At 41.5% G+C, this 21,181-nt stretch overlaps 1 protein-coding gene across 3 annotated transcripts in view; it reads right to left on the bottom strand.

Moving 5' to 3' along the window:
* Nucleotides 1-20,692, bottom strand: part of LOC139459728 (uncharacterized) — a 44,514-nt gene extending 23,822 nt beyond the window's left edge. The window contains exon 1 of one of the 3 annotated variants that reach the window (XM_071241374.1): nucleotides 20,671-20,692. Coding sequence is in view for 1 of the 3 variants with exons in the window: in XM_071241371.1 (XP_071097472.1) it covers nucleotides 955-1,047 (93 nt within the window). In the remaining 2 variants the exon portion in view is untranslated. Of the gene's footprint in view, nucleotides 1-954; nucleotides 1,233-14,696; nucleotides 14,720-20,670 lie in introns of those variants that run through there. The other 2 variants (XM_071241375.1, XM_071241371.1) reach the window with 2 other exon arrangements.
* Between the last annotated feature and the right edge of the window lie 489 nt (nucleotides 20,693-21,181).

Here is a 21,181-nt window from a genome sequence, read left to right as displayed (position 1 = left end):
ATTATGTAATTATTACATTGACGTTGCCATGATTACAAAGTAACACAAAAATGTGTTTAGATTGTAACCACATACAAGATATGTTATATGTTTAGGGATGTGTTTAAATCTTTGTGTTTAGGGATGTGTTTAAAACGGCATACGCATTTGGTGTTTTCTGTCTTAACATGTTTAGGGTCTAAACATAGGAAATGAGCTCTCTTCTCACAGCCTAAGCACAACGTAAACATCACATCCCAATAATCTAGGCATACTTAGAATTTAAGCATGTTAGAGGTTGGGGTGGGTGGGTGTGGGTGGGTGTGTGTGTGTGTGTGTGCGTGCGTGCGTGCGTGCGTGCGTGCGTGAGTCCGAAGATGAGCTGTATAATTTACTCAACCGGTTTCACGAGAGTGATTTTCACTAGTATACATATATATAAATATACAAGTAAAATATTTCATCATTTAACCATGTTTACATACCTCCCACTATGACACGTGGGAGTGGAGACGGACTGTATGGACATGAAACTGAAAGATACTTTGTATTCTGCATCCATTCCACTGTAGCTAAACTGCACCCTTATGCAATGATTTAAATAAACACAAAACAAGCAGAACAGGTTTTAATACGCATAAATATAAAACGTGGATATGGTCCTCGAGCCGGTGACATTGTACCCCGTGACCCAAGCTAGGCTGTTGATTGTACCATCAGATGCTGACAATAACACGGACTAGAGTGTTAACGTTAAAAGTTGTCCATTCAGAAAGTTAACAGACGACATTAATTACATACACCATTTTAAGCGCGGAGGCATTGATATTCACCAGGGGCTCTACTAAAGCGTTATTACCACGCCACCTGTGACTGAATATCGGCAACTGACATTGATAGCTCCGAGCATTAAGAAAGCAGGTCACTGAGCTGGTAAGCGACTCGTTTTGAATGTAAACATTAAAATGTACATACCTTTCCGTTTTCCTTTTTCCATATGTAATATTGTTTCACACGACAGTAGGACATTGGCTCCAGCGCCAGCAAGGGTATACCGACGTTCGCCATGGCTGCTGTGTCGTCTGCTAGCCGATCAGCAGCCCCAGCTCGCGTCTTCCTGCACGACTCGAGCAGACGACAACCAACAAATGACGCTCACTGTCCTCGCTGAACGTGTTAAATCGAGGTCCACACATTGAGGCTGAAGGATATTCGTTTTTATGCAGCAGTTGGCAGATCACACCATGCTGGTTTTCCCCATCAACAGAAATGCCGTGTATTGTTGTGGACGCTTTTCGGCGTAAGGCTGCGAATCGCCCTTACCGTATTTCATCTTATGTATGTCATGGTTGTATTTCCACGATCGAATTTAAGACTGGCTGGATAGCTATCAAATGATTGTCTATGGCTAATTACAGTTTTACAACGGGCGTGTGATTATTGTATAAGACTGGCTGGATAGCTAGCCAATGATTGTCTGTGGTTAATAACAGTTGGACAACGGGTGTGTTATTATTGTATAAGGACCAGCTATTGTAGTCGCTGGTTGTCTGTTTACAATGCAAGACAGGACTCACGCTCTGTACTGTGGAATTAATTCTACACTAATGGGCCACTATGGGGTGACTCTACTCAACTGTTGCACAATACCGCGATGATGACCTGTTGCGAGACATTATTTGACCTTCTCAGTGATGCAGATCCTTACTCTTTAGTCTCATATCGTCATAGTAGATTTGTCACAGGTCATTAAGAAATTCCTTTCGCGCTTGTTAGGTCATTCTCCGGCACCCCGGGGTGTACCTGTGGCCACCCTGACAGAACATAATGATACCTCGTGGGAATCCAAAGACGTTTCAAACTAGTGATTTTACATTAGACCATTATCACCGAGTATTATCTTTGAATAAGAGCAACATCTGGCTCCCTTTGTGATGAGAAGGAATTTTGTTCCTTGCGATGAATAAAAATGCAGTCAACACCTGACATGCCATTGAGACCCTGTTTTGTTTAACATCCTGTTGTAGACTAACGCTGAGTCTCTGAAGTATCAAATTTTGATAAGCAACAAGCAACTACATATAAATTGAATAGGAGCTCCAGTGAGATGTGAGTTTCACTGGAAAATCTAGCCTTGCTTCATTTGGGGCTATAGCCTACCATGCAGTAAGGGCTCCGCGGAAGGGAAAATAGCATGCTCCGAGGACTGTCATAAGAATACTACTACATCAGAAATCCTGACTACACATTCAATGAGAATAGTTTTATTAAACCCAATTGAATGTGTAATTCATTATTTCTACCCTTTTTAATTCATAAACACTATTACAAATTGCAGGGCTTAAAATCACCCTAATCTTACTCAACGATTAATGAGAAACAGGAATATAAGATGATATCGATTATATTCTAATAAGTCGATTTTCTGTAAGACACATATGAACATATTTCCAAGATAAAATATAGGGTACTACACATCCTCGCTATTCCAGTGTATATTATTTCAATTCTATATCATTATAGAATACATATTATTCAGTAGATAAGCGAGGATGGTTATTGAAAAGCCACATTCACATATAGTAGTATATCGCATATGCAATCGTATTGCTATGGATCTGTCTGGATGTCCTTTTCTTGTTACCTCGAATGTCCGGATATCTCGAAGATATCTCGATATTCCGCTAGGCTCAAGATAACGGGGTTCGACTGTATTTGCTTGTTTAGATACTACGATTAACATCGTGAACCTATATACAAATAGACCATCTTTATTTACCATGTGGATAAACTTATCGTGATTCGAATTAGTCTTTTAATTTATTTAAAAAAATATAATAATATAATTTCGACGAAGAAGCTTAAAAGAGTAGCTACGGTACTTCGACATCACGCACATCAATACGAATTGCGAACACCTGTACAGAAAGTGTCAATAGGGGTACTGCAAGCACCACCATTAACAACAGATTTCTTTTCAAGGATTTAAAAAATTATTAGCCTGAGAAGAAACGTAGTTGCACTTTTTGTGTGTCAGGTAAATAAGGGGGCGAAATTGCCGTGTGAGCAGGTTTGATGTGCGTGGGTACAAGGCGGCCGGTCGTATAAGGACGCTTGTCAACACTGGTGGTGGTTGTAGGGCAGGTGTGTGCTCAGTGGTAGGTGTACTGGCTTGACAGGGATTGTTTTCCCTACGTGGTGACGGTTCGGCACGCAGGTCGGTTGACTTCATTAAGCAATGTATACTGCCTTCCCTAGGGCTGTTACTGACTAGATGCTGCCAGTTTACTGATACCAACAACACCATGACGATATTAATGTCGTTAGGTACTGTTCGGCTTTACTATCGGACATCACACGCAGACGCACGTACGCACAAACACATTACATACGTCACATACAAGTGGATGTCGAAGTACTATCGGACATCAAGTGTCGGTGAAACGCGACGCCCACACGGTTACGCAGACGCACACGCACGCACACACACTCACACACATCCACACACAAACATAAACACACAAACACATCGATACACACAGAGACGCACACGCACGCACGCACGCACACACACACGAATACATACACAGACGCACACACACATCCAAACACAGAGAGGACACGCACGCACACAGAGACGCGCGCACACACACACACACGAATACACACAGAGACGCACACACACAGAGACGCACGCACACACACACACACACACACACACACATTAACGACCAATGGGTGTGTCGGGGCAGAATATAGCTCCGATTTTGAGGGTACATCCATGAGCGTAGATCCCTGCCGAATTAGTGGAGGTGGTGGGTTTGTTGTTTACGCCGCACTCAATATTCAAGCTATATGACGGTGGTCTGTAAATAATCGAGTCTGGACCAGCAATGGAGCATCGATCCACGCAATTGAGATTGATGACATGCATCAACCAGGTCAGCGAGCCTGACCACCCGATCCCGTTAGTCGCCTCTTACGACAAGCATAGTCGCCTTTTACGGCAAGCCTGGGTTGCTGAAGACCTATTCTACACCGGATCTTCTTCTTCTACTACTACTACTACTACTACTACTACTACTACTACTACTACTACTACTACTACTACTACAACCACTGCTACTACTACTACTACTACAAACACTGCTACTACTACTACTACTACTACAACCACTGCTACTACTACTACTACTACTACTACCACTACTCCAACCACTGCTACTACTACTACTACTACTACTACTACAATTATTACTACTTCTTGCACTACTGACCGCCTCCGTGGTCTAGTGGTAGAGCGTCCGCCCAAGAGAGCGCAAAGTCCGGGGAAATCACCGGCCGCGTCGTACCAAAAGACGTTAAAAGATGGCGCTCGGCATTAAGGGTCTAAACAAGGACTAGTCGGCTTTGTGTCAGTATACTGTGTCAGCGTGGGGTATTTATGTTAAACTGTGGCGAGGTATCTCACACACACACACACACACACACACACACACACACACACACACACACTCACACACACTCACACACACACACTCTCACACACACACACACACACACCCACACACGTGCACGTCGCTATATAAGTGCCATAATCTTGGACGCGACGTTAGCCCCATCTCACCTCACCACCTGTTATACTACTACTACTACTACTACTACTACTACTGCTGCTGCTGCTGCTGCTGCTGCTGCTGCTACTTCTACAACTATTACTACTACTTCCACTGCTACTACTACTACTACTACTGCTACTTCTACAACTATTACTACTACTTCCACTGCTACTACTACTACTACTACTACTACTACTACTACTACTACAACTTCCACTACCACTAATTGATGGCCCAAGTTCAGGTAACTATCAACATCCAACTAATCACGAGAACTCTTAGGACAAAAAAGCTTCAATTGTCACAGGTGACATTTCAAACAGACAAACGGCCGAACAACAGACAAGCCATGGTCAAGTCCATTACTTTCAGGTCAATGGCGGATTGCGACAGAAGATAGATGACAAGCTGTGGCGCTTCCTATGTGGGCACCCTGCCGCTAAACAACAATGCTCAGTCAACAATACACGACGAGTTACTTCCCTTAAGCATATCTCCTCCACGCTCTGGGTGAACACTTTTTTTCCCGCTCAGTTCTTCACTTCGCTTTATACTTCATTCTCACTCCAAACTGTCCATGTATCATGTTTTGTATGGAACTTAGAACGTATAACATGCATGTGGGTTAATTGATGCGCTGTCTATCAAACTCCGAAATAATTTATTGTGTCAGACTTGTCGCAGTAGAAATGGATACGGTCCCCCAAAGGTCTGAGTGGGAGAGACATTTTGGGGGTGGGGGGTTCACGCGGGAGGCATGTCAATCATTGGATTGTCTGGTCCAGATTCCTATTTTGACATACCGCCGTGATATACCTAGAATATTGCTGAGTGCGGCGTTACACAACAAACAACAGTTGGAATATTGCTGACATCGTGAGCATCGATCTGCAAATGGGACACGATGATATGCATTAGCCAAGTCATTGAGCCTGACCACCTGATCCTGTTGGTCACTTCTTACGACAAATATTAGAATGAAGCAAATTCTGATCGGGATCTTCACGGGTCCTATTCCATCTATACGAAGGTGGTCTTTATTTGTTTGTTTGTTTGTTGTTTTACGCCGTACCCGGCAATATTCCAGTTTAATGACGGCGGTCTGTAAATAATCGAGTCTGGACCAGACAGTCCAGTGATTGACATCATGAGCATCGATCCAGACAATTGGGACACGACATGCATCAACCAAGTCAGCGAGTCTGACCTCCCCTTAGTCGCCTCTTACGTCAAGGATATTTGCTTATTACGGCAAGCATGGGTTGCTGAAGACCTTTTCTCTACCCGGATCTTCACGGGTCAGGCGGCCTTTAAATAATCGAGTAAGGTAAACCAGTGGTTGATATTATGACACCGTTAAGCTACATGACGACACAGCATAGTCAAATGGGGATCGGGTGAAACATCCACAAAACAAACAACACAACAAAACAATATTTCAAAATAATCATACTCTCAAATCTATCATTTCTAAGCTATGATACAGCGAGAATTTCTATTGAGTACATTTTCTGCTATACAGTTCGTTAATAATGGTATCTTCCGATCTCCCCTTCTCATAATGGACGCGCCCATTATGTATCCTCGGGAACTGACAGTTAGAACTAGACGGACAAGTCTGTTTTAAAATTGACACGATTGAAAGAATGCATATGTGCACTGTTGTCTGTATAACAATCTGCAACATGCCACCTATCAAATAGCAGCCTTTGAAAAACAATATCCGTTCCAGCGATATTGATTTCAGCCGAACAATACAACTCAAGTCCTTTCTTTCTGACAATACTACTCAAAGGTTGTTAAGGATACGAAGCTATTATATACCGAAACTTGTGAACAACAACATATTCTTTAAACAAAAGGGTGAAGCAATTCGCTGTGCAGAGTTGCGTCCCTTGGATTCGCCAGAAACCATGACAGATTAACTATTGACCAATGAAATAGTCGGGTGCTCTTTAGCTTCTTCAGATTGCTATATTACGATATTATTATATCGGTATCAACATGTATACGCAAAGTAAAGGTTTTTCTGTGAAAATACGTTTTGTTGAATAGAAACATGATCAAGAGACACCTGGTGTTTTCTATTGTGGGAAGCGACATTGACACATACTCCGTTTGTTAGGATAAAACTTTTCTTTGCAGCAAGACATAAGGTAAACAGCTGTCTTCTTTAGTATAAGGAAAGTATAGTTGCACTTGTGTCTTAAAATATAACATAGATATTTGTAATAAACACGCGTGTGCGCTAACGCGAAATCATGAACCCCCGCACGCCCGCATTAAGACCGTTATGATAGCATCGCAATGTGCACGTCAAGATAAATTTTATATGCCATGCCATGTAACTAGGTGTGACGAAATGTAAGACTGTTCAAAGTTACCACTTCATGGAACAATCACAGCATCAAATATAATTGAGTGAGTTGGGTTTAATGCTACTACGAACAGTATTTGAGTGTTATCACGACATGACAGCTTGATGTGGGAGAAACACGCGAATTGATGCAAGTCATGGACGTTTACCACTTTGGCGAAACCACCGAGAACAATATGCTGACGAACCAAGAAACACAATAAGGCGAATATGGAATTCGAACCCACGACCACAGATTTTGCAATTCTGTACAGCAAATTGCGTCGCCTTAGACGACTGGGCTACACGTAGCCACATATCAGATGTAAAAATGATTAAAATTAATACGGTATTCAACCCAAATGTTCATTTAACTGTGTAACATGTTATGGAAGGGACGGGGGTGGGGGTGGGGGTGGGGTGTGGGTGGGGTGGGGGGGAGGTTGCATTTTGTTTCAGCCCTCTAGCCCTCTAACAAGATTCGACACTGAGATTTCGAACTGGGATGGCTTCAATGACCACGGGTCAACGGAGACTGAAAACAGTCTCTGTACGTGTGATAGCCATTCACCGATAACACACTCTAAGCAAACACACTTAACCTCTTCGATACTGACCTTGTCCCTCGTCGTAAATAACCCGTGTTAATAAGTTTCTTTGGAATGCGCTATAAAATTCCCACTGGTATTTTAAGAATCGTCAGACATACACAAATAATCTAATCACTTGTACACATGAACATATCATATGCGTAGGACTATAAATATTCATTTGGATGTAACACAATCTAATCGGCTGGGTCGTTTTATTGCAATGAAACCGTTTGATCGAGAACAGGTTAATTTGATACTGGCCAGACTCGCCGGGAACTCAACTGTATGGTGTTTCAGACTTCGATGTGATTCGTTCAACATCGATTTTAACCATCCTCTATTATACAGATTATTATACTCCCATCTGTTTGGTAAATACACTGGGCCTCGTTTTAAGTCCTTTCGAATGATACGACGCTAAAAAAGCCACCTTATCAAACTACATTCGAATGCGAGATGGGGGTTGGGGGTGTCTACCCCAAAACTCAAAAAGACCATATGTAAACCAAATCAACATGCTACCATGGTTGGAAATGCGCATATAAAATGTCATCAGATGTTAAAATGGGGTATTGGCCAGCCCCAGAACCCCATCTGGACCCGCCACTGAGTGAATAATCTAAAACGTTGTTACATGTACGATTGATGACATGGATGTAACTGTGAAAATCTATCTGGACAGAGTAATGGCAGGCAATTGTAAAGGACTGGTTGCATCCAACAACCCACCATACCCGCCCTCAACTAAACGCCCACCCAACACCCAACACCCCTGCACCTACCCCCCCCCCCCCCTACCCCCACCGGCCCACACACACACCCGCCCGCGACTAAACCCACCCCCCATTTGGATCACGTGACTTAATGGATCGTTTTGAAACATTATTCACAGGATTCAGTTCAAGAATCAAGATTATGCAGGAAATCATGTTAACAATGCATTTGATAAAGGCAATACAATATAGCACTGGGTATGATGAAGGCTCACTGTGTGTATATTGTCGCGTCTAACGTCATTGATTTACTTCACTATGTGTGTGGCTGCGTGCTCTCGTCTGGACTAATGCGGTTTTATAGTGGTAGCACATTGAGATACCATGCTGCAGTTTAACACGAATGCCCCACTCAGACACAGTATACCGACTCCGAACCGAGCAAATCTTGTCTCATCCCCTTAGTGCCGAGGCAGGTGAACAACAAGTACCATCTTGTAACCTCTTTTGGTTTGACGCAACCACAGGTTCGAACCACCGACCTTACGTTCTCTGAGCAAACGCTCTATCCACTAGACCACTGAGGCGGTAAGGGTGTATAATAAGTACGACTGGACCTGATGTCGTGGGCTGGGTCCGCGGTGACTGTTTGTTCTAGGGAGGAGCAATAGGGGCAGGGAATTACAGTGTTAAACGCTAAGCTAACAATAGAACTTGAGACACCAAGATACAATGTGTTTATACTGACAGTAACTTAATAAACAGGCGCTCGATAGGTCATAAATATTTAAGAGTGTACATGTATTTCCATTTAGCGTGTCATGACCTGTCTTTGGGGGAGGTGGGATGGGTGAATCTTGTGCTATGGTTTGGTGTGATGCAATCTCATTAAAATCAGATCTTAGCTCTCACTAGACTAACATCTAGTCTCTGAAATGAACATATCGTACAGAAAAAATAGTTGTTTAGTTATCTTAATAAAAATATAATAAAAGGGAACCCAGTGACTCTCTTCATTCCAGATACTGAAGTAATCTAGACTTGCCAAACATTATAGTGAGTAAGTGAATATGGTTTTACGTCGCTTTTAGCAATATTCCAGCAATATCACGGCGGGGGACACCAGATATGGGCTTCACACATTATAGACTTGTATGGGCTGTATTTGATATATATTTGTATCAGGGTCTGTAAGACAGACTCAGCTCTCACTACCGCTAAACAAAGATCTGAGGACATAGCATCACGGATCTCACCTCAGCACGACCTTTCATCCGACCAATCAGAGCGTCGTTTACCGGATCGGGACAGTCACAGTCGGAATGTGTTTTCTTATCATGCAATTTGAAAAACTTTACACGGTGTATTCCTGACGACAGTTAGGTCTGTACGTATAACTTTCACATCAATGGGATATAGATTTTGAACGGAAGAGACTTCTAGTGGGAAGTAATCCCATACAATCATCTGTAAGACATTCCATGATTTGTTTTGTTTAGTTTTCAAATTTTGAATCAATATTTTTCGATTGTAGCCTGGAATTGAAACAAGCCGTAAAGTTCGCGAAAGCAGCTTTATGATTGGCTGATGTCGACATCTTGTTTGTCATTTCATTGGTCGGTCAAAGTTCGGTCATAGCATCTTGAAATTTCAACATAGTATCTTGAAAATTCAAGCTAATAAGTTGAAATTTCAAGCTAATGAGTTGAAATTTTAAGATAAGTTGAAATTTCAACTTATTACCATGAAATTTCAACTTAGTATCTTAAACTTTCAACTTAGAATCTTGATATTTCAATAGAAAAAAAGAAACAACAAATGGCCCTTAAAGGCTTCCTTAAATTAGTAATCTCTTTGACGTATTGCAAAAAATATAGAAAAAACCTTATTGACAAACCTGTCAAAGTCAAAGTGCTTCGCAGCACCGTACCATTGTTTTTGTCTTCTTCTTAAGTTAACTAACATGGCGGAAGAAGAACAACTGTCCTCGCGTCGTTATATTTAATTCCAAGTTTAAGGAAAGTGTCGACCTTTACATGAAGTGTCACAAAAACAACGCTCATATATTTTGCGTGACCTCTGCCATACATTATTATTCGGAAAGATATTTGCAATACGTTGTAAATATCTTAGGGTTCTTCTCCCAGGAGTTAATCAAACAGGTTTATAACAATACTCATAAATACTCATATCAACATCCACATAAAACTGTGACAGAAGACAATGATGTTTAAAGTAGTTTATGGTGTGGTTTGTACTGACCAACATTCAGCCTTTAATGGTTCCGAAGACGTATGTAACATGACTGGTGGAGTCGGTTTGGGCATGCGCAGATAGTCACCAGAATGTATAAAAGAATTCCACACGTGCTGTATTGTGATTTAACTGCGTACAGATCTTTTGAAAAGATGAAGCCATATCTTCACTCCGTCATATCTTCATACCGTCATATATACCTTCATACTGTCATATCTACCTTCATACCGTCATATCTACCTTCATACCGTCATATCTACCTTCATGCTGTCATATCTTCCTTCATACCGTCATATCTACCTTCATACCGTCATATCTACCTTCATACTGTCATATCTACCTTCATACTGTCATATCTACCTTCATACTGTCATATCTACCTTCATACTGTCATATCTTCCTTCATACTGTCATATCTACCTTCATACCGTCATATCTTCCTTCATCCCGTCATATCTACCTTCATACTGTCATATCTACCTTCATACTGTCATATCTACCTTCATACGGTCATATCTACCTTCATACTGTCATATCTACCTTCATACTGTCATATCTACCTTCATACTGTCATATCTTCCTTCATACTGTCATATCTACCTTCATACCGTCATATCTACCTTCATACTGCCATATCTTCCTTCATACTGTCACATCTACCTTCATACTGTCATATCTTCATTCATACCGTCATACCGCCATACCTTCAGTGGTTATTGATGGTTGCCTATCGAATCAATTTTGGGGCATCTCAATTAAGGTGAGATGAGGAAATGGAAATATGGAAATGTTTCTTTTCGATTTTAAATGTATTTAGTCTCGCAGAAACTTATCTAGACGACGGCATTATAAATTAGTAAACAACCCGCGCTTTAAATAGAATCAGCATTTAATTTTCAACATAAATCGAACGATCCAAACAACTCAGTCTTGTTTTTTAAATATTGGTCTCCGCAAAGTTATTGATGGGTCATCTAGGCATTTCTAGTCTATTTTTTAGTTAAATGAATCTACAAACCATAAATCCGCTGTTATGAAGTCAAGGAATACTTTGCCACAACCGTGTCTCGAGGTCTCAAGAGCTACTGCCCTGGCGGCTTGTGTGTATCTTATATAAATAACACTGTAGGTTACAATATTTAAAACACAAATATATCATATTCTACATAGACAGTTTTACACCTTCAGGACAATTACCGTATTCGACGTAATAAGCGCCCCGCTCCAATAAGTGCCCACGGCGATATTTGCTATTATATTGGCTCGTGAACAATCCCAATTATCACTCTTTCCGATTGATCAATGTACACAAGACTTATTCATTCGCGTATAATATGCACTCGTCTGTTATATGCACCCTTAATTATGGGCAATTAAATTCTGGAAATATATATCTCTCGTATATAAACATCACAGGCTCTCAGCATAAACCACGAAATATATCTTTCAACTCTGTTTTTTTCGACAAATTAACATTCTAATAAGAGTGTCTTACGTCGAATACGGTAACACATTATGTAAAATAAGAGCAGCTATAGTATTTCCAAATGCCCCCAGCGAGGATATATAATTCCTTATAATAATATTAGTCAAGTATGTACGGTACAGAATATTGAAAACGGCTTGTCACAACTGTATTACACCAAAGCAACACGCGAAAGGATACTGTTTATGGCACATGTATGTTCATGTCTCAACGTGTATACTCCAGTCAGTTCTGTCACTGATACATATTTCTGTGTACAGGCAATGATCACCTTGACATGAACGAACACGGTAATCGACCTGGACTATATTTTTTTTCAGTCAAACGAACCACCGATTGTTTCAAAGGCGTGATCGTGTATATTGAAACGTTTATGTGTCCTGATCGACATTGATAAGGCGGAACAACGTAAACACACTCCTTGGGATCCCACACCTCTGGATATACGTGGGCTTCTTTCTGACGTTTGTACATGGACTGATTAATCTTTCCCGGATATCATGAACAGAGCATGGTTTTACTCTAAATTCAGCATGAGTGAGTGAGTATGGTTTAACGCCGCTTTTAGCAATATTTCAGCAATATCAGGGCGGAGGACGCAAGAAATGGGCTTCACACATTGTACCCATGTCGGGAATCGAATCCAAATCTTCGGCGTGGCGCGCGAACGCTTTAACCACTAGGCTACCCGACCGCCCCAAATTCAGCATGAACAATGATAGGTATGATGCCGTATTCAACACGAGCAGTGAAACGTTTGAGGTCACATTCACCATGAACAGTGAGGGGTGTGACGCTACATTTATCATGAACAGTGAGGGATGTGATGCCACATTCATCATGAACAGTGAGGGGTGTGACGCTGCATTTATCATGAACAGTGAGGGATGTGATGCCACATTCACCATGAACAGTGAGGGGTGTGACGCTACATTTATCATGAACAGTGAGGGGTGTGATGCCACATTCATCATGAACAGTGAAGGGTGTGACACCACATTCATCATGAACAGTGAGGGGTGTGACGCTACATTCATCATGAACAGTGAGGGATGTGACGCCACATTCATCATGAACAGTGATAGGTATGACGCCACATTCATCATGAACAGTGAGGGATGTCATGTCACCAGCAATGGGCTTCATACAAATGAACGTTGGGATTCGAACACGGGTTTTCGACGTAACGGGAGAATGTTCCTACCACTGGGCTACCCAACATTCCCCTATATATCATACACAGTTATGTCGTGTCAACTGTGATTGTCTGGAGCACCTTCTACGTTTGGCAAGGTGTTCCTGGTCGCACCTGTCACCCAATATCAATATCACTATTAAAAGCCTGGCCTTGTATCAACCAGACCACCGACAGATGTTTCCCTTAACAAACACAATTATTACTCTTTGTAATATAAAAATATATTTGTGCTCGTTTATTTGCAATGCTATAATTGTCATCCTCTGAAAGTTGTTTACTTGAACGCCATTTCTGTGTGGCACAGAATGAAATAAGGGGACATCCGAACAAGTATGTGAGTATGGTTTTATGACGCTTTTAGCGATATTTCAGCAATATCATGGCAGGTGACACCAGAAACGGACTTCCTCCATTGAACCCATTTGGGGAATCGAACCCGGGCCTTCGGCGTGACGAGCGAACGCTTTAACACTAATGTACTCAACAGACCGGGACATCCGAAAGGAGAGGCATCAATTTGGAATAATAGTCATCCTCCATTCATCATAAATCCTCATAAATACCCTGGAGCCATTCGCCAACATAATTTCGTGCGGAAATGACGTCACCGCCTCAACCTCTCCTCTATCGCAAGGGGCGGTCGGGTAGCCTAGTGGTTAAAGCGTTCGCTCGTCACGCCGAAGACCCGGGCTCGATTCCCGACATGGGTACAATGTGTGAAACCCATTTCTGGTGTCCCCCGCCGTGATATTGCTGGAAAATTGCTAAAAGCGGCGTAAAACCAAACTCACTCACTCACTCACTCCTCTATCGCAAACTTCTCTCGGTCATGAGAGTGATCTGATTGGAGGTCTATATTTAGCGTCGCGCCGTTGGAATCCGTCTCAAAACGAAACTTTATAAATTACAACAGAATGGAGATGTAATACACTGGATAATTGTGGATTTGAAACATCGTGATACGCCATTAAGTCTTTGTCTTACATGTTTCGAGTTAGTCGCTGTGGGACACACCTAGTACACTTTGGGAATCAAACCTGGTTGTTTGGCGTCACGAGTGGAATCTTTAACCACTGGGCTTCCCATTTTGAAGCATTTATATTTGATTGAGTGAGTATGATTTTACGCCGTTTTAGCAATAGTGTAATATCACGGCGGGTGGCACCAGAATTGGGTTTTACACATCGCACCCATATTGGGAACCCCGGTCTTCGGCGTGACGAGCAAAGGCTTTATCAGCTAGGCTGCCCAACCGCCCCCGTTTATATTTGAACTTGGTGAACTTTCTTCTTCAATGCTTATTCTTACCTTATTTTTTTCCGTCAGTTATATCAGCGCTGTCAGTGTGCGGAACACAGCACGGCCAGATAGAGTCCAAGATAACACGAATATAATAATAGCTCAATATCAAGCTGGAAATAAGTATAGCTTTTGTTTTTAACACACGATATGGCTTAGGTATATATTACTTGTTCAAACTGTTCTTAGTGACTTACCTAGCAATAGAGAAGACAGCTAGTCAACAACCCTCCACCCAGTCTCCTCTGGAAATATATATGTGATACACGCTCCACCGCCCCAGCGTACTGACAGTCACGTGATCTCGCGTTACAGGAAGACAATCGCGCAGGTAAACTTATCGAGTGACGTGATTATTTACAGTATTCATGTTAATATGTTACACTATTTCATTAGTGATATTGTTAGGGGGATTGTATAGGGACTAATTTAATAATTTTCCATCGGCGTTTAATAAACAGCAATAGGTACACAAACGCAAGTGTCTACAAAAGCAAAGGTCACCTGTCAAGATGGTTAAGAGGATTAAGTTTATGAATTAAGCTCGTTCTAAAAAAAACACTTAAAATTGATACTATGTACACGTAAAAACTGTGATATTTCAGGAATTTGTTAAATGATATTCTAAAATATCTCAAATATATAGTTCCTAAGATATCTGTTATTCTTGAGTAACTTTTAATATAAATATTATGATATTGTCATTTTAAATGACTTATATATGCGCTCAACATTACGTAAGCGTGCGTCTTGGACGAGACAGATGCAAGGCAAGCGGTCATTTGATAGTCCCTGAAGCTTCATCGTAAATATGTGGATACTCAAATGAATCAATATTTTTTTTAAAGGTCAGAGATCGGACAAAAGTTAAAACCTGTAACAGAACAATGGGCTACATTATAGTGCCTCTTTTCACTGCTTGTTTCGCGGAACTCTTTTCAGGAATAAAATCAAATCGTTTCTTCCTGCTTTTACCCATAGCACCACCAATCTGCTTAATACAATTCGTACGAACGCTTCAACCACCAGGTTTCCCCACCACCCTGGCATTTATATCAGCTGATGCGACCTCCGAGGAAGGGTATTGAGTCGGATTAAATTATCTGATTTTATTCAGATTATATCATGTACATTGACGTCCTGACAACTATGTAATACTGGAAACAATAAACGTGGGGTGAGGTGTTCCTCGCCGACAACTGTTTCGCGCCTTATCTGAATACGTTGCAGTTTTTGCATAACAAAAAATAGTTACACTCGACAGTAAGAAAATAAATCCGTTATTTTTATATTATATTCCACATTTGCGATATTTTAAGTCCGTAAACCAAGGCAAACACTGTGTAAATAATATACAAGAATGTGGGATATACATAAAATTGTCATAAGCTTGCAATTCTAATATGATATCGTTTACAGTAGAACGTCACCTGATAGCATAAATAACATACCACAGAGAGCTCCTCCCTGTCAAACTCCAATCGATGAACAGGAAACAATAGCGAGGGCGTCCGGGGAAGGTATTATATACCTCCTTACCGCCCACGCGATGTCCTCACCCCCTACCAGCACCCTCTCACGAACCTGACCCCCGACCCTTACTCATGACCTGTCCCCACGTACCTGGGTGGGAACAAACCTTTGGTGAAGAATGTGTTCAGTGTGGTCAGAGTACACGATAACGGTGTTTGATGCAGGTGTTTGTTGTGGTATAGAACACCTGGGTCTCGTCGGGCGTGAGTGTCCAACATGGACAAAGTACAAGTAGCGGTCTGTAACACGCACCTACAGATACTAGGACACTAGAATACCAGTTAACATAAACTGTATATATATATACTACCTAAAGATAAAAAAACAGACTATTCCCAGTTGCCCGCGGTCGTCCGTGCGTGCGTGTGTGCGTGTGTGTGTGACTTCAAAACACAATTTCCTTCTCAGGATTTAATATCAAATATATCACTGTCGTCAATAAAGGTTTAATACTCCGAAACGTACCGAGGATTTTTAGCATTTTTTCGGCGAGCGTTGATATTTTTTATATCAAAAGACACAAGGTGACGTTATATTTTTCATCCAACATCATTGTTCCTACTTTATTAGTTTGTTAAGAGAAGTAACCAGTGTCTTGATTGTAAAGAGTACCGTTATCCAGCTTCAGTAGCAGATAGATTAGTGATTAAATTCGATTGTGACGTCATGGTAATAACGTCACAATGGTCTGCAAAACATTTTGGTACAATATATTTGTAGCCATGTCTCCAAGACTCTCCCGTGGAGATATCTCCAGTTTGGATAGAAACAATGTATTTAAAAGTACCTAAAGACACTTATGGACGACACAGTGATACTGGGCCTTGCACTGGAAAATCAGTGTTTGATAGTGGGAGCAACTGTATCTCAGCGTCGGTGTTAGATGTCGTGAAATTAGCCAGGTGGCATTGGGAGGATTTTCCTTTAAATGGATGACATACATTAAGAAATATCAATCTCATTTTAGTCATCCTCGTCAACGGGGCGTTTGGGTAGTCTTGTGATAAAAGCGTTCGCTCGTCACACCGAAGGCCCAGGTTCGATTCCCCACATTGTTGTCCCTCGATTTGATACTGCTGGAAATTTGCCAAAACCGCCTGGAATATAACTGACAGTGGAGTACCGTAAACTCACCTGGCTACAGAAATATGAGAATCCTGTCCCCTGCAGTGTACCCAGCCAAACTGTACACGTGTCTTCGTGTAGAATCCCAGCACGACCTACCTGTGTGTGGGTGACCCCCGTTGTCCGGCAAGTCCAGCCCGGTGTCCAGGTGACCACACACACGCGGGGTTATGAGTGATTGGAATATCCGCCATGTGTACATTACATTAGTGGACAAACCATCGATTTCTTGACCGTTATCAGCTGTGGTCACGCCCGGTCCGGTCGTCCATTACACGCACAGTTTTCATGAACACTGATAAGAGCTGGACACTGACCACTTCGGACGGGATCCAGTTCCAAATTTATCATGCTTGCTCGTCGTTATCTTTCATCACGAGGAGGGCACGGGTGGCCCAGTCGTCTAAGTCGCCGCGATTCGCTGTGCAGAGTTGCGTCCCTTGGCCGCGCCAGGAACCTATGATTGTGGGTTCGAATCCGGGTTTGCCCGATTATGCTTCTAGGTTTGTCAGCACCATACCCGTGCTCGTGGGTTTCAACGAAGTGGTAAACGTCTGAGACCTGCATCACTTCGGGCTTTCCTCCCACATTAAGCTAACATGCCGTGATATAACTGGAATACTGTTAAAAGCGGCGTTAAACCCAACTCACTCACTCACTCATCACGAGAGAAGGATGGATATCTGGATATCATCCGTTTCTTGTACTCCCATGCAAGTTCTACTATGCACGTTAGACGCCAATCACACAATTCATTAGCGGTAGTTTTATAGCGTTACGTATACGATTATGCTTTACCCATGTTTATAAGATAGCTCTACGTGATAAATCGCAAATAATAACGAAGAACGAAGCATGGTTTATATCACGATAAAACATTGTTCTGTCAAGACGGCATTTCTGGAGATTCGAACACGCTCTCGCAACTTGATGACCTCATGTTTTATATGATATAATCGAGAATGGACCAGACAATCCAGTGATTGACACCATAAGCATCGATCTACGCAATTGGGACACGATGACATGTATCAACCAAGTCGACGAGTCTGACGACCCGATCCCGTTAGTCGCCTCTTTATCCATAGTCGCCTTTTCCGGCAAGCATGGACAGCTGAAGACCTGTTCTACCCCGGATCTTCACGGGTAGGTTAACATGTAATAATCAACGACCACAGGCCTAATAGTGTATTGTGACGGTCCTGCATGTTGCCGTGTACCGTGCCTGCGTCTGCACATCCAGAAACATACTGTATCATTCAGATCGTATTGGTTTTATTGACCATGCCTATGTACAGGTGCTGTAGCCTATTGAGTACGTGTGATTAATGCTTCATACATATGTTAAATCCTATCGATTACGTTATGTTTAAACTCGTTCTCGTACTGCTTGGCTTACGGACCCCAACGTTTCACATGTGTGGAATAACGATTTCTTAAATAATTCCACCCGTTAGAAATTTAAATTTTAAAAAATTAGGAAAATCAATATGGGAAGGGAGGTAACTCTTGGGGCGCTGATAGCTTTTATATGGATCAAATTGCCATAAATATTTTATATCTACCAATCAACAAACCATGAGGTACAAATACGCACTCAGTCCGACTGTCACTGCTATTATAGCTATTGCAACTACTGCTACTACCACTACTTCGACTGCTTATACCATAACATCAACGACAAATACTGCTACTACCACCACAACAGCTCCTACAAATACTGCTACCACCACTAATACTACTGCTACTACCACTACTACTACAACATCAACTACAAATACTGCTACTACTACAACATATACTACACATACTTCTGCTACTACCACTACTACTGCTACTAGCACTAATACTAATACTACAGCTATTACTCCTACTACCACAACCACTAATAATGTTTTGGTTTGGTTTGTTGTTTAACGCCGCAATATTCCATCTATATGCAGTGGAACGTGAAAAATAGAGTCTGGACCAGATAATCAAGTGATTGATAATCATAAGCATCGATCCACGAAATTGGGATACGATGACATGAATCAACCAAGTCAGCGAGTCTGACCACCCGATCCCGTTAGTCGCCTCTTACGACAAGCATAGTCGCCTCTTCTGACAAACATGGGTTGCTGAAGACCTCTTCCAACCGGGTCTTCACAGGTCCCACTAATACTACTACTATTAATACAATTACTACAACAGCTACCGCCACTACTACTACAGCTACTACTACCACTACTTCTACAACTACTACAACTATTCCAGTATGACTACTAATTAAAGGAACACTACGCTGTACAATAATTTCATTTCATCTGTTTTATTCTCTCTACCAACAGAACTTTGGTATTATAGAAAGATATGTAACTCTGTCTTTATTTCGACAACAAAGATATAATTACAGCTTGCTAAACCCTTGTATGGTGTTGATATGATACTTGACTATGAAAGATAGGGCAATTCATCATCATACTTCTACAGTTGACCTGTTTATACGTATAGGTTATACGTCGCCATTAGTGGCCCGTAACCAAACTGCCGTAGGCTATCACGCATCGGGAACACCATGGCCTGAAACAATATATGTCTGATTCGTGACACGCTCGTGTTGTTGTGTTGTTGTGTTGTGCTAAGTACTGAATATATATATCTGAGTCAGCACAAACCTCGTTGACCTGACGCAGTGAAACACTATAGCAATTACAGGGTTATAAAACATGTTCCACATTTGCCATCTCATTAAGATAATCGATACTTATGATATCCAATTATTATATTAATATGCGTCATAGAACTTGTATAAGATCAAAGGTTATCGCACAACACGAATGCGGCGATAAATAAATAATATGACTTGTTAAAAAAAATGTTGATATAAAACATTTTTTTCATTTAATAGAAGTTTGCTATCACGAAGTATATGGAATGTAGCTGGCGTATCAATGACGACATGGTCGGATTCTAGATTTCACTGACTTTATGATACGCCCATCTTTGGCGAAAACCTGTATCACAATTTGATAAGGAAAAACATAAGCTTATATGGTCGGAATCGTACAATTATTATTATTATTATTATTGTTGTTGTTGTTGTTGTTGTTGTTGTTATTGTTCTTATTGTTATTTTTATTATACACAGAAATCGTACGGATTGACAATTTTCCAGATTAACTAATCACGGGTCTGGGGTAATGTCGGGAGACAATATTTAGACAAACAAGATTGTCAGGAAGAATGCGCTTCTAGACTAAACAGGTTTATTTACATGTCTGATTGTTTTGTTCTCATTTTGTCAGCATCGTCATTGTCGAGAGTGAACCAGCGTCATGTTCAATAATGTTAGAAATATAAACAAGTATTTCTGTACACTGCCGCACTTTAAATTAGAAAAGCCCCACGGTGTCAACTTTTCTTGACACCCGCCTTCTACACACATGTCTTCAGCCGATATTCAAGCTCTTTCAAATCATTTAACCATTGTCGTGCATATTCAGTCGCGATGTAAACAGAGAGCTCACCTACCTTCCTTCTCAGCTGTTGTATCAACGTGATGGCGAGTCGGGTTATGCGCATGCGCAATTAGGTGCCATCTGTCACATTTGCAAGCGTTCGCTGAGAAATCAATTGTTAGAAGCTATAAAGTTAACACACTATTTCTGTCAACTACAGCGGAACAGCTAGTTTGGTTTGGTAGACAAAAGCTTGATACATCATATCGGCAACAGAATTCATTATGACGTGCTGGTCAATATCAAGGGGGAGCGAGTGATTCATTTTGGCTGCTGTCGTTATCCCTGTCGTGAGTCGGTGAGTAATCGCGTCTGAAGTTGTCTGAAATAAAGGAGGTTAATTACTTGAATCCGTTTGCCCAGTCCCGTGTTATAACTGGAATATTACTGACAGTGGCGTTTTACTCACTCACTCACTCACTCACTCACTCACTCACTCACTCGTGAAGATCCGGGTTGGAATAGGTCTTCAGCACCCCATGCTTGCCATAAAAGGCGACTATGCTTGTTGTAAGAGGCGACTA

Source organism: Haliotis cracherodii, unplaced genomic scaffold, assembly GCF_022045235.1.
Source record: "Haliotis cracherodii isolate W230 unplaced genomic scaffold, xgHalCrac1.p SCAF_13, whole genome shotgun sequence".
Classification (NCBI taxonomy): domain Eukaryota; kingdom Metazoa; phylum Mollusca; class Gastropoda; order Lepetellida; family Haliotidae; genus Haliotis; species Haliotis cracherodii.
This window is presented reverse-complemented; position numbering and strand designations above follow the sequence as displayed.